Source organism: Amblyomma maculatum, chromosome 5 (genome assembly GCF_055883805.1).
Source record: "Amblyomma maculatum isolate TAMU_Amacu chromosome 5, ASM5588380v1, whole genome shotgun sequence".
Classification (NCBI taxonomy): Eukaryota; Metazoa; Arthropoda; class Arachnida; order Ixodida; family Ixodidae; genus Amblyomma; species Amblyomma maculatum.
The window spans coordinates 150,662,140-150,677,289 of record NC_139348.1 but is presented as its reverse complement, the minus strand read 5'-3'; the positions used below and the strand labels follow the sequence as shown (position 1 = coordinate 150,677,289).

Here is a 15,150-nt window from a genome sequence, read left to right as displayed (position 1 = left end):
TCGCTACTGGCTCTGGTACTTCGTTGGCCGCTTTGGCGAGTCGCAAGCGCCGGATGCCACAGCGGATGCACCCACGCATGCGCAGTCGCTCTGACGTCAGAGTCGCGTGACCGTAGTAGGAGGAGGTCCACGCTCGGTTGCCCGGGAGGCCGCGTCCCCCAACTCTACGCATCTCAAGTAGCCCCATCATGACGTGTTCTCGCTCTTTGAGGCTCTTTGCGAGCCTGTTCGCAAATAAAACGAATCAGAGATACAAACCGCTATGAGTCTTCGAACTTTGGGCGGCTGGAAGGGTTCACTCTTGATGTAGACGGGGCGCTAGATGAGCGTGCTCCTTATTGGAGAGAAGTTCAGGGGCACGGGATCTTATCAAGTATCATGATGTATCTTTTACCATTATTAGACGTGCACGCTTGAGCGAACTAAGCTTTCGGAGCTCGTAGTGCTATGCACATGTTACAGATTAAGTATAATATATGTACCTGTTAACGCAACTCGCTATGCGAGAGTAGACAGAGCAAATATGTTTAATATGCGCTTGCACTGCAGTTAAGATCGCAGGGCTCGAGATAGTTCTGTAGTTTCTCTATCAAATAGAAAAAGCGCTGCACTTTGCACAAGTGCGTGCGCGCTGGAACCGTGTCACGTACATGAAGTGGCGAATGATCAGGTTTTCGCACTTTGGTATACGGGCCCTCTGACGGAATCGTCATTGGTTCGTGCCGATGACGTAGACGAAATTCGATTGCCCCGCGCCTGCGCACAGCTTTGATGCCAGTGATTGGTCGCACTTCATCCGGGAGCTCGCCGGGCAATGAATTGTGGGATAGTCGTTGTCTCCTCTTGTAACTAAGCGCAAAGCGCTTCTATCGTACGAAATCTGTTTGTCTGTTTGTCCTATTGTTACGAGGACTGCGTTAATCGCGAATTCCACAAGAATACCGCTGTGCAGGAGGCTGAGGTAAGTTAGCTTTTTTTCATGCGGCTTCACGAAGTATGACGAGTAGGGTGGCCTTTTGTTGTTTTGTTTGCGTCGCGACGCGGCGGCGCGTTAGCATGCTGTAGAGTTTCCTACATAGGCCGCTAGGTTTTGCTAGCTAAGCCTAAATTTTGCTAAGCGAGTGCTCGGGGATTCGTGTCGTCACAGTGGTGGTCGGTGCCGTCCTGTTCCCGTCTAGCGTGCCGCGGATGCACGACGGCTTTGCCGGCCTTGGTTTGCGAGACTAGAATGCTGCCTTCGCTTGATCAGGCTCCACCCAGAAACTAGATGGCGTTAGCGGTGGTGAAGCATCGCTGCCGCGCGAAAATGGATGTTCGCTTGTGGTCTGCGCCAACGTCGCTTTCGTTGATGTGTGATGAGCGGAGGTTGCTGCGGCAAGCCTTCGGTCCTGGAGTCTTTGCTTTGATTGGCGGGCCGATGAAATCTCGGGCGTTTTTGTGTCGATGTTGACAATCGTGGGATTTGTCATCTTGACTTTGCTGCTTGATTCGATCTTCGTGCGGAACTGCGTGTGAGTCCATGCATTTGCGAATCTCTTGTGGTTGTTGCTAACCTGCCACTGACTATATGCTGATAGTTACTATATAATGTGGTTACTAAACAGTACGTAACCACTGGTAGGTGCCTGAGGGGACAGCGAAAAGCCTGACAATTTTTTTCATATCCCATCGACGTCTGGCATGCGACGCGCTTTTGTGGAAGAGAATCGTAATCAGCGCTCGCTAACTCCGTTTTCATGATCACCTAAGCAGTCGAGGAGGTTGTGGGCAGGTTCGTCCTTACGCTTGCCTCGCTATGTGCATGGTTGATCATAGTTTATCATAGTTTGAACCGATGCACACGTGACAACCAAACCCCCCCAGACTGCGTTTTTATTTATTTATTTTTTTTTAAATCATAGTTGATCACGAGATACATTTGATTACTGTTTGCAATATGTGGAAGCTCAGAGGGCACTTGAATATTTGTGCTGATGAAAATGTAAAGACGCCAAAATGTTGCCTTTGGCATTTGCTAACCATGACATTGGCGCTCGAAAGGAAATGCACAAGTCGCAAAACTGTTGAGTTGCTCGTATTAGCACTGTTGTAGTGATCCCACAAAGAGAAATGTCAATTTAATATAGCCTGTATCTATTTAACTGTGCAGTAATACAGCCTCTACTGTTTTAAGAGGACGAGTTTAATATTTGAGGCTGATTTATTACTGCATATTCACCGAAACTTTCGTGATCATTTCAATGCATTGTGACAATTGCAAATTGTTTGTTTACATTCTTGAAACAAACCTCCAGGATCATACAGAAATAAAAGTGCGAGAGGGTCCACAACAATCATCCTCGTCTATTCCTGCCCATTGATTTGAAGCAATGTGCGCCAAGTTGGCCACCTCTTGTAATTGCTACAATTTGAAACGCTGAATTTAATCGGTCTGCTTGAGAACTTACACTCCCGTTCCGTGTTTCACCTTCAAGGGTCCTGGTCTGTTTCTGTATGCTTATTTCTTGCCTACTGGTTTTTGGGTTGGATACTCACTGTAATGCAGCAGTGCAATTGAATGCTGAGGATTCACCCATCAGGAAGTGCTTTAAAGGACGGAAATGTCAAGTAGGGCTTGTTCAGAGGGTTGTCTGGTCAGGCTGGGATGACAATGCAGTGGTGTCCTTTTTCACAAAAGCATTATTAACATAAGATGGCTTACATCGTGCATCAGATCCTTGTTGCACAACAGTGTGTGCAGTCATAGCAGGTAACTTGTGTCCACATGAGTTTGGTGGAGCTTTACTGTTGGCTTATTAGGTTACTCAGCAGACGGGGGAAAATTTAAAGGTCCTCTTGTTGCTGAGAATTCAGCTGACTTGGAACAGTTCAGAGCCAATAATTGCAGTATTTATTCTAGTTGCGACATTAGTTGTATCAGGCAACCTTGCTACACGGTTAGGCTAAATTGTATCATATTGATGATTACATGTCCTGTTTTAAAGGAGCACTGTCATGTTTGGTAGGCCTTGTGTCTTTACTGAGCTTCAGTAAAGGATGTATTTAAGCTGCAGTATAGTCAGGGCACTACGTTTACAATTTGTTTGAATGTTGGCAACTAAAGAGGTTAAGTTGCTGGTACAAAAGAGAAAAAAATCTGTGCTGGAGCAAGGGATGCAATTCTTATCGGGTTAAGTGACACTGAACGGCACTTGAGTTCCATAGGGCATTCACTAGTGCACCAACAGTGGTAGAAAACTGCATTTTATTTTGTGCTGTGGGGGTTACATGTCGAAGAGCCTGCTTTTCAGTTGCTGAAAGTTGCTAGTTGGTGGGCTCATGTGTTTTGGCCTGTTGGTCAGTGGTACCGTGGTAGGAAAATGCTGGTGAGCTGTTACACTCTTATTTAAGGGTTCGTCTCATACTTTGTTCTCTAGGAATAGTTTTTTTTCTTTTTTTTGTCTTTGAAGTTGAATTGTAACATGAATGGACATCTTGAGCACCATGCTCAAGGTTTGTTTAGAGTTTTACCTGTGCATAGAATTGTAACATGGATGGACATCTTGAGCACCATGCGCGAGGTTTGTTTAGATTTTTACCTGTGCATAGAATCGTAACATGGATGGACATCTTGAGCACCATGCGCGAGGTTTGTTTAGATGTTTACCTGTGCATAGAATTGTAACATGGATGGACATCTTGAGCACCATGCACAAGGTTTGTTTAGATTTTTACTTGTGCATAGTGTGGCCCAGCAATAAATGGAGTATTCATAAGTCCATAACGTCAATATGAAAAACAAAAACAAAACAAGTGTGTCCTTGGTTTTACAAAGAAAACAATGACGGCTTTGCTATACTACACATCTGCAGTTAAGGTTTGCATGTCTTTCGCTTGTGCATTTAGAGCGGCATGTGTCAACTTCATGAAAACAGCGCATCTATTTGTTGAAAATTGAAAAATAAAAGAAAGAAACAAACCAAAAAGTAGCAGGCGAATTTTATATTGTGATTTATCATTATGGTTGATGCTGCTAGGTATTTTATTTTAGATGGCCCTGTTTTCCCCATGCTATTTTTAGGCTTAGCTTCATGTGTTAGATGGCACAGGCTGTTGTCCTCCTGGGCCGAATCCTAGCAAAACACAAAAGTGCCCGTGTACCGAGTGTTGATTGTGCATGTTAAAGAATGCTAGGTCTATGAGCCGTTCGCCAATATGGCTTCTCTCAGCCAACTTGTTGGACTGGGATGTTAAACTATATAGTTTATTGTTTTTACAAAAGAGGTTCTTTTTAAACTGCACTCGATAGAAGGTTTGATGTGAAGTAAGTGCTTTTTGCGCGAGTGCTGGTTTGCCTGGAGCAAGAATTAGCGCAACTGCTTTTGAATGCGTGCACAATTAACGGTGGAACTCGCATCTTTCGCTTGCCTCTCAATCCAGCTGTGGAAATGTCCATATTGGGATGTTTTTCTTGTAGCAACAGTAAAGCTAAACTGCATTTTCGTGTTATTTTAAAATGGCTGTGGAAATACCCTGTGCTGACTACTACGTTTTTTTTAAATGTTTGAAACAGGTTATACGGTGCAATAATAGAAAGGGTTATGAACTAGTACTAATGAAGATATTACCTAACTTTATTATTTTAGCCTTGGTTTCTGTTACAGTGTTCTAGCTACCTTGAGCAGGACTTACTTGAATATTGCGAGCTTTTTCAGGAATGAGATCATTGAAAAGTTTGCTTTGGTGTAACCTTGAATGCAAAAGGCTGGACACATATAATTAGTGATCGGCAAGAGTAGAAGTTGCTGTAGTATTATTTATGGCTATATGCTGTTTTGATGATTTGAAAATTGTGTTCTGGAATACAAGGTGCCACGTGGTTGCAGTTCAGTCTTTTAGGACACCGTTGGTGAAAAATATGTTTGTGTGCAAAGAAGTTACAAGGCAGTTTTTTTCCCTTCTTCGCTTTATATGTGTGATTTTCGGTATGTGAGCATCTGTTACCAGCAATTATTCTTTCTTTATGTGGACATTGTGCAGTTGAAGTTGAAGTTTGAAATTTATTCTTAGTTGCCTTATACAGAAACTAAAGGACCCCGAACAAAAGGCGCATACTTGCACCTGAACAGGTTCAGAGCCCCATACAATTTGTACACAGGGGAAACAGCGCGGTACAGATGAAATTGTTTTTCCCACTCAAAGATGCAAATTAACAATAGAAAAATACAACAGTAACAGGCACTCAAAAAGCTAAACAATTTTTGACATCGATGACAGTTTTAATTAAAACACTTAGTTCCACATCTCAATCAGTGTGTGTTTAAATACACCAAGTGATGCATGCCGTTCAGTAACGGCAACAAGATTCAAGAAACCACTCAGACTGGGCAACTATCAGTGTGCGCATTGCTTTTGATATTATGGCTGGTTCTGGGGCGGTGACAGGCACTCATCATCATAGGTGTAGTGCTGCCTGCCTTTTAGATTAAATCTTATATTTATAAAAAATTTTAAAGGGCAGCGCAGGAAGGCATGCATTGATTAAAATAAAACAATATGACACAGGTGCTTGCAAGGGGTTTAAGGAAAAAAAAAAAAGCAAATGAAATATTAGAATCAATCCAATTTAGATGATCATAACCATACTGTTGTAACCTGCAGTACATAGTGTAAAATGTGAATTTTCATTTCTGCTCAGGAACTATATTTAAAGTAAAGCAAGGTAGGTCACTGTCAACTGCCATATAGTCCAGGTGCCTAAACATGATTTGTATGAGAGCTAGCCTTAACGGCGAAGTGGCCTGCTCTTTCTAGGGTCACAGTTCTCACTAGGGGGGTAGAGGAGTCTTGAATTTTGGTCGTAATTTACAATGTGCCTGCATATTTATGCATAGTTTTATCCTATTTAAACACTGAGTAGCGTTCATATTAGCAGCGTTCAAATGATATGATAATAATACTATTACTCAGTAAGTTTACATTTTTGCTATGAAGGGACGATAAGCAATGAAGTCCTGGAATGTTATAACCATTATTCAGCTTTTACAATGTTTGGTCATTTTATATGGTTGAGAGAGTATAGATGATATGGTTGTGTTCTTTTAATTTTTATTCATGTGGAGGGTAAACATAAATTACCATATAGATAGAATTCATTTGTGTCTAGTAAATAACTAATCTCTTCCCTCATGTTGCTTCAGTTTCCACAAGGATGGCTGGGGTGTAATGTTAAGTTCAGGGCATTCAGTCATTCACCTTCATTCAGTTGTGATATTAGTGACTAATTTGGCTTGGTTAGGTTCGGTTTATGAGATTCGAATGTGACTCTGGCTAAGAGGGACACCGTGGTGGACGTCTGTGAATGATTTTGACTACCTGGTGCCCTGACAATGCATAGTACACGGGCATCCTGTGTCTCGCCTCCATCCAAACTTGGCTGCGGCCAATCATTTGTTCTTCGCTTTTGAAGTTTGTGGGTATGATTCCAGCTCTAGTAGGGGCTTTTCAATTCGGGCGAAATACAAAAATGCTAGTGTGCTTTGTGGTGGCAGCTCACTTTAAAAGGAACCTGCAGCACTACTTATTAAAGTTGTGATATGCTTGTCATACACTTCGCGAAAGTCCTCCATCAATTTTTTTTTTTAACGTGCCTGTAGAAGCTGAGTTACGTGCTGAAAAAAATTTTGAGTTTCAACGTTTTAGTGCCTTCTTTCCTACTCTCGCCATTTTTTGCGTGCATAAAGGCCAGCGTTCCTCTGGGGTCTCGTCACTGTGTTGCCGACGCACGCTGAGATTCCAGACATGCCAGACATGCCTAATTGGTCTGGGTCACGGGAGCTGTGTAGCATTTAAAAGAATCTGGCCAGTAGTCATTACTTGGCAGATATTTGTAGGTGCATGACATGGAGGAGGGCCCAAAATGTAATAATTTGCTGGAAACGGCTTGCCAACTTTCAAGCTTGATCATGGATTCTCTGCGTGGGGAAGTGTATTATTTGCTTCAGATGGGGGGATTTGGCCAAGATATATTAGTCTCTGTGACGTCCTGCATTGCCTACGTATATTGTTTTTAGAGCGAGCGCTCTATTACACCAGGTTTGGCCAAGGTCATCGGGCGGGACAATTTGACCATGAAGCCAGGTGCTTACAGTTTGGTTTAAAGTTAAGCAGGCTGCTTAACGTTGTGTCAACCAATTACCCCAACGGCATTTGGCATTGAGTCTGGTGTGATGCTCCAAAGTTGTATTTCTTGTATGTCGTCGGTCATGTAGCCGTGTGCATAGTTGGTCATTGGACCATAGATTTCATGGGGGTGTATAAGCGGTCTTTGTCATTCACATTTTGTTTTGCCATGGAGGAGAGCCAGCGGGACAGCCTGCGACTACTCTGGGTCATAGATGTATAGCTCTCGCTCTATATCTAGGTTGAGTTATACAATTTGTAGGATATTAAGCCCGTTATTACTCCTGTATGGAGCAGCAATGGTTGGTTGGGCGTGTTGGTAAGGCATGATTGTAAAGGAAGTGACTCAGAGATGAAGGCAGACAAACAGACAGAATAAGAGCTAACTTTCAACACTTCATTCTTTGCTGTACTTATACATACACGGCGCAAAAAGCATTTTGCTTCATGAACTTTTAGCTCTGCCGTTTGGCGTAGTTGTCCACATTATTTTGCCTTCTTGCATTGACTTAAATGCCTCTATGATTACAAAGTGTCTGGCAGTGAAAGGATTGGCTTAGCACGAAGTGCTGCCAAGTTCTGTGTGCGCCTATAAATGGATTGCACAGTCAAATTTCTTGTCATAACGTCGCTGTCTTACGCCCCATTATTCTTTTTTTTTTACAGTAGCGATTTGATGAAGCCCCGTACACGCTTCTCGTTGAGCTGTGGCTGCATGCATCGAGATCTACAACTACTAAGGAGTGAAACATCCTAGTAGCAAGTGCCCAAGCATGGATAGCGCAGGAGGAGGTGAAGCCGCCACCGAGTTGGCCGTGCCCGTTGCCGATAACCGCATGGTCTCGCCAACGGGGGATGTCGACCGGATACTGCATCGAACTGAAGAAGAGGAGGAAATGGAGGCCAAGGGCCTCAACATGTCCAGCGACATGGAGGATGAATTCCTGATCCTGGATGAGGCAAAGGTTGATGAGGAGGAAAGTAGCCCCCGAACCAAGAACGTCGAAGCCAGTGCTGAAAAGGAAAAGTGAGTGATCTGCGGTCATTTTCTTTGAGGGCTGTTGGCAGTCATTTTCAATTTCACCTTCCTCACTTTGCAAACTGACCGATAGTAGAGCGTTAGAGTCCCCACAGCTGCTATGTGGAGAGGGAAGCAACATAGGGGTAGTGGTAGGGTAGAGTGAGGGAAGAGGTAAGGGCATGGAGAGCGATTGCAAGGAAGAGGAAGTGGAGGGTATGTCAGTTGGGAGAGGGAGGAGTGGGGAAGAGGGGAAGGTAAGGGGCAAAGCTTGGTGGGCTTCTTGTCATTACCACGTATGTCGCCTTCAGGAAGACACGGGAGCGCTAATTAAGCTACAAATATTTTTCACGCATCACCTAACAAGCCGCTGGCACACTTGCACACATAGGACACAACTGGAAACGGGCCTGACAGCGGGTAAGGTTGGCCAGACTCGCCCCAATCTCGAGGCGGACGAGGGAAGTAGGGACAAATGTTTCTCCGCTGGCGCCGTCATATCATCCAAAATATTTCTAGCACCTTGCTGGCAGCCGGCATGGCCGCACGTTGGCTGGGCGTGGGGTAGGGCGTAGAAGCTGCCAACTTGGGTCTCTCTTTTCATATGGGAGGGTGATACTAGAATCAACCTGACAGGACCCTTGCATACATGTAACCCCCAAGCCACGCAGGCATGTTCATATGGGTTGGTTAAAGCGCAGCTTATATGTGGGCTGGTAGCCGACACTATCGTGTAAAACCCTTAAGGATGGACAGGGCTTTTGATGGGCCAAAGATTGGGAGAAAAAAAAAAAAAAGATTTTTGAATATGACATTTTGGAAATCTACAGGCCATGTTCTGCATACCAACTAATTTATTTATTCCCTGGATCAATAATTCCACTTTATAAGGTGCAAACGAGCTGAAATCCCATCTCTGTTCATTTTTTTTTTTTTTCTCAAAACAAATTTTTGACAGTTTGCTAGTGTACAAGAAGGGTATCTTCACACCTGCAGCAGGTTAAAGGGATAATTTTCATTGTAGCATGCTCTACAATGTTTGGAACAGATTTCTGATTCTATGCATGCTAATCTTTTTGTGCGATCTAAATTAGAAGGCTCATAAATCTTTTCTCTGCACCAGACTTCAACAAGTTGCAAAATGATTAATATGGAGTTAATAAAGAAAATAAGTAGTTCTTACATTCTATTTCTTTTAGTGACACTTCTAGCCACATGTTAAGAATAGTTTTCTTGTATGATTTTTTTTAATCTATTGTTTCTGTAAACAAAAGAGTGAAAATGTCGAATATTTTGAAACTAGCATACACATAAGAAAGCTGATTACATATTTGGAATTGTGTTTAGTCTAAATGCAAAAACAAAATTTCCAGGAGCCCTGCCCCCTCTTAAGGGCAGAGCTTTTGTTCATTATGTAATCTTATTCTCAAAAGGAGATAATGCTAGTGCAGACGTTTAATTCTGTAGAGAAGATACAGTGTCCATACTTCATTCAGTTTTAAAAAAGTACTATTTCCTTTAAATACTACCCTTATACAGTTATTGTCATCTTTGGTCATTCCTTTCCATACCTTGCTTTAATTTGAAAAAAAAAAATAAAGCATTTTTTTTGCATTGCCCGATTGGCAGTGGATGACTTTTTATGCCATGCTTGGTTGTGAGTGCGAGTGGAGACTGCAATTTTTGTGCGCATTTTCTAATGCAAGGTGTTGGGAGTTAATAAATGTTACTGCAAACTTTAGTTGAGACACTTTTCATTCAGACTTCTTTTGCTTGTTCCTACTATCAGTGAACAGCCTGTGGTGTTTGTTTCTGTAAATATCATTTTCTTTTTTTTTATTACTATCTTGAGTTGGAGGATACCCAGTAGCTTCGTGCTTACTAAGGTATGCTGTGAAGCTATCTTTAGTTATTTCGTGCCATGCAGCATCTTTGTGCGACTGACGAGCAGTCGGCATGTCTCATCATTGTTCTTGTCATTGGCATGCCGATGCTGCACAGTGTGTAATTCTTGGTAATATTTCAAAAATATTAATGGAGCTCACCAGCTCTTTCATTTTGCTTATTCAGGATGTTGGAGAAGTTGACTTGTTGACGCCAGTTATTTTTTTCTTTAAACCAGCTCGCTATTTTACACGTGTCCAAAACCTTGGAGTGTGCTCGTGAAACATGGGTGCTGCAAACGAGAAACCCCCTTCAGGAAAAAGTTCTCTCCGCAAAGCTTACGTGAAAACAGGAGAGACATGAAGCAGTGCTTTGCTTCTGACCTGTTGGCAAGGCTGGCATTGTCAAGTGCTCTGGAGATTTTTGAGAAGATGGGTCGTTTGTGATTAGAGGGTAAGGCGTGTGAAATACAACAGTGAAAATGGTCGGTTCTTTTGTCTGGTTATTATTGGCAGGTTCAAAGTAACTTAATTTCAACCTCTGTCATGCTTGAGTTGCCTGTATTCTCAACTTTGTACTTCATGCCTGCTTACTATTGGTTAGAGTTTATTGATGTTCTTACTTTCTGATACGATTGGTTGCTAGTGTTGGTACTATTAGTTGTTTTGCTACTATTGTTCGGTACTGATGAGCTTCCTTCCAACTTGGGAAGGACAACATATTGGCCCATTATTAGCCCAGTAGTGGCACTATGTTGTCAATGCACTTCTCACAAAGTTGAACCGGTCGTTGCCGATGTTGGGACAATGGTTTGAGCTGGGTGGGAAGCTAGCAGCTTGAGCATTTATTTGCCTCGTATGTGGGAAGTATGGGATGTAATCTCTAGTTCCTCTGGCTGCCTGTCGATTTTATGTGTATAAGGTTACGCTGGCCTTGTGCTTGAATTCATTTGAGTGAAATGCTATGGCAAATGAGTCGTCGACCCTGCCTCATGCAGGCCAAAACATGCTAACCTCGACACTCTTTGGCCAGGCTGTGCTTATGGCATTGAAATCAAAGAATCATTGTCATATAAGCCCACTTACAAGTTAGGCGACTATCTCATGAAAAGGGGTTTTTAAACCACCACACCCTGCAATTATTCTATGCGGTAGACGACGCACATTGACTGAACTGAATATTTAAGAAAGAGCTTTCTGAGCCGGTATTTTCTCGGCATTTACAAACGTGTTGATTGTCAACACGCAGGCCGGAGGAGTCTGCAGCAGAGAGCAGAGATGTTGAAGAGCCCATTTGTGCCTCCTCGCCCAAGCCACCGGAGGCTGACAAGGAGGCTGGCTCTGAAGCGCCGCCTGGTTCTGAAGTGCAGCCTGGTTCTGAAGTGCAGCCTGGCTCTGAAGTGCAGCCTGGCTCTGAAGTGCAGCCTGGCTCTGAAGTGCAGCCTGGCTCTGAAGCGCCGCCTGGCTCTGAAGCGCCGCCTGGCTCTGAAGCGCCGCCTGGCTCTGAAGCGCTGCCTGGCTCTGAACAAGGGGATGAAAAAGCTGAAAGTGAGGAAAAGAAGCCAGAGCACGAACCTAAAGAGGAGGAGGCCTCTGAGGACAAGAAGGCGAAAAGTGATGACGGCGACAGTGTGTTGACTGTTCCGGACGAGGAAGAGGAGGATGTGCGGGACAGTAAGAGCATAGAGGACATGGACTGCCAGGAGGTGCTTGATGATTCCACAGTGAGCATGGAGAACACTGATGAGTCCAAGGAGGAGCCTTCGGAGGACCCCACTGAGGAGCCTGCAGAGACAGAGAAGTCCTTCAGCAGTAGCAGCGATGATGTCCAGGTGGTTGCTGTGGAAGAGCCGCCGGCCAAGAGTGAGTGCTCAGCTGCTTCTCGGGACCAGTTTTTTGAGGGGGTAACCTTTTGGTGGTAACCTGAAATTGGAAATGGACATATGGGTTGTGCAGAAGCAGGTCACAACATGAAGTGAGAGGGTCAGACGAGATCAGAAACTACAGGGCGGAGTTATGTGTAGTGACTTGGGAGGGGCCTGCAGAAACATAGTATGGTGGTGATGATCATTATCATGATGATCCTGCAGAGTCGAACCTCATTGTAACGAATTCGGATGTACTGGATTATTGGATAAAACACGAAGCAAAAATAGAGTTTGGTTGGTTGGAGCTCTGGGTTATTGAAACACTAACTTTGATACCCAGTGTACATCTCATGAATGGAACCACATTCCTGCTGAAATTGTGTCTCTCAATTATAATGAGCTGTTTAAAAACTGTTTAGCTAACATTGTTTGATTAGGAGAAGCTTACTTTATAACTTCTTGATGCATTGTATAATTAAGTAATATTTAGTTAACACTGTATGATTAAAAGATACTCATTTTGTTTTATATGCTTAACTGCGTTTCTTGGTAATTGTTGTAAATTTTTTACGACTCCCCTCTGTAATGCCTCTGGCCCTGAGGGTAAATAAATGAACACCGAAGCTGAAAATACATAATTTGACGCTCGATTGGTTGTAACGAAGCAATTTCTTGCATTCGTATGGTTGACAATGCGTAAAGGAGCCGGAAAAGCTTCCGGAAATGCAATATTTTGATTGTTTCATTTGGCTGCTGCAGAAATGTGTTTAATCCGCCTGTGCATTCACATGCGGCATCATCTAGGGGCAGCAAAAAAGAAGAAAAAACTGTCATTAATAGCTGACAGGCATGAAAACTAAAGACATGCACTCCAAGGGCGCTGTGAAGAATGATCGGAAGCATCTTGGCCTCGTCACTGCTCAGCTTGTGCCTCCGAATGTTGCTTTGAGGACTTTGTCACTGCTGATGACAACTTGGTTGTTGCACAGTGGCGGCCGAATTGACCGAACAAGAAATGGTCGATCAGTTGATTCCTGTAGGTTATGCAAGGTAGCAAAAATGACAGCGAGCTGAAAAGGGAAGAGCGAGTTCTAAATAGCGCAGAGGCTACTGCGGACATTACCAGGATTGTGCCTTGTATTATGGCGATTTCCACTGGTGGCGCTGGAGCATGTTTTCTTGCTTCGACATGGCGATTTTTAAGTCTGCTGTTCGACCCCTTGGTAGGTTGCACCTTCCGTTGGTCGTTTGGAGCGACTCCTTTTGCAGCAGAACACTCAAGGTTGATCTGCCGACCAGATCTGTGGTACTGAATAAGGCGACACATGAGCCTCGACTTCTCACAGCTGTGCGGGTGTGCTCTGAGTGAATTTAGCAAGGTACATTGAAGTGGCTATTTCATGTGAACCGCATTTACATGGTTGAAAACAAAAACAAAAAGCGGAGCGAATGTAATCATTTAGAGAGCATACCTACCTAAATTCTCTTTATCTACAAATTGTAATAAGTGTTGAACCAGCTTTCAATCTTGCCTAAATCAGCTCTGCACCAGATACTTTAGATTTTCTTCTTTGCAGGAAGCCTAGCTAAATGAATACCACAGTTAAATATGAGAAATAACTCAAGTAGCTTCTGAAACATGCAATGTCATCGTAAGAATTCGGGTTTCATTCCTGTCGTTATTTATCCATGTCGAATGCTTTCTTTTGAGATGTGGCAGGCATTATGCGCCCAGAGTTCCTTTCCTCACACGCAGAGCGCCATTTGGGGAATTTTCGGAAGGATTCTGACTCAACCTAGTGCAGCTTTCTTAGGAAAGTTCGTTTAAAGCACATTTAGCGGTATTATTTCGTTTTCTCAACGATAGTGTCTAGGGTGCCTCGATGCCTTTGGCCTCCGCTTTCAGGGTGGAGGCACTGCTCTCTCTGGTGGCATGTTGGGTCCCACTCGCCCGTTTGGAAGCATTGAGCGCAATGGAGCGGCCTGTTTCGATAATAAAACTACCGCTATGGCGCGAATTTCCGAAAATTTGGTATTCTAGCTAGGCACAATGGCATCGGAGAGTGTTGTAGCTGTGAAACGAAGTTAGTTGCGTTAAATTCCGTCTTATTTTGTCAGTCATCTGCCCAGAAGCTCTTTGCCTTAAGAACAGCCTTTATATTCTGATATGCATAGCATACCTTGTCGCAGCTTGCTCACCTGCGATAGTCAAAATTTCGATTCCTTGGGACTTAGTGTGAATGCCTTTTGTAGTATAACAAAAGTAGTCGGTACGTAAGAGAGTTGCTTTGAGAGCATTTTGAGATAGCGACAGGAGCTCTCTCTAGAAGGTTTCACACTAGTTTGAGATAGTGACAGGAACACTCTGGAGATCCTGTGTGTAGCATGCATGTTGGAATATCCGAATAATAGTAATCTATTTTATAAGTCTTCTATTTATGAAAAGTGTGCATTGGTCATCTGCGGAGCTGCAGAGAAATTTCAGCCGATTCTTTGCTTTTTTTCTACCCTCCAGCACGCCTACACAAACGAAACTCCTCATTCTGAGCTACACCTTCTGCACAATGCTATCAGAAGTCTCCTTTGTACACAAGACCTGAGTTACATGTCCTGTTGAGTAAGCTTGAAAACGTGTCATGCTCTCGCAGCTGTCAAGCTATGCCACAGGCGAGGTGGAAAATTGTTGGTAAAGACGTTCCCACGAATTTGTCGTTTTCCATCTCTTTGTTCGTCATATTTTCGTCGTTTTAAAGGGCGCCCTTCGAACAAGCGCTTTTAGCTGAAATGATGGCCACAAGGGGAGGTCTAACCTGCTACGCAATACCTATATATACCGAGGCTTTCTCGAGTAACCTGATGAAGACGGCATTTCCCGGTAAAATGACTGCATTATGTAGGGGCTTTCACTATGAGGTGTGTATCTGAAGCTCTCATTGCTGCATTTGTGCAGTTCACAAAGACTACCACTCCCTCCCATTTGATTTTTCACCCTACCTCACCAAGTTTATTCTAATGATGCCAGTAGGTATAAGTATAACCCTTGCCCATTTCAGTATAAAAGAGATGGCGGAGGGTAAGAAAAAGGGCTTTCTTTTGTTGGCGTCACAGGCCACATTGGCATGAGCAAAATTTTCTCACGCATGTGTCTGCGCTGAAATCTTTAAATTTAAATCTTGCTCATCTAAACGACTCAGCGGCGATGTCTAAAGCTTGTCTGTCG

At 43.6% G+C, this 15,150-nt stretch overlaps 1 protein-coding gene across 6 annotated transcripts in view; it reads left to right on the top strand.

Annotated features, from left to right (window-relative positions):
* Positions 1 to 780: 780 nt before the first annotated feature.
* LOC146189964 (uncharacterized) overlaps positions 781 to 15,150 on the top strand; it is a 76,144-nt gene continuing 61,774 nt past the window's right edge. For 4 of the 6 annotated variants that reach the window (XM_084604684.1, XM_084604685.1, XM_084604683.1 and 1 more), the window contains exons 1-3: positions 781 to 961; positions 7,828 to 8,188; positions 11,312 to 11,925. In XM_084604684.1, coding sequence (XP_084460810.1) covers positions 7,935 to 8,188; positions 11,312 to 11,925 — 868 coding nt within the window. In that variant the 5' untranslated portion in view covers positions 781 to 961; positions 7,828 to 7,934. Of the gene's footprint in view, positions 962 to 1,090; positions 1,512 to 7,827; positions 8,189 to 11,311; positions 11,926 to 15,150 lie in introns of those variants that run through there. The other 2 variants (XM_084604686.1, XM_084604681.1) reach the window with 2 other exon arrangements.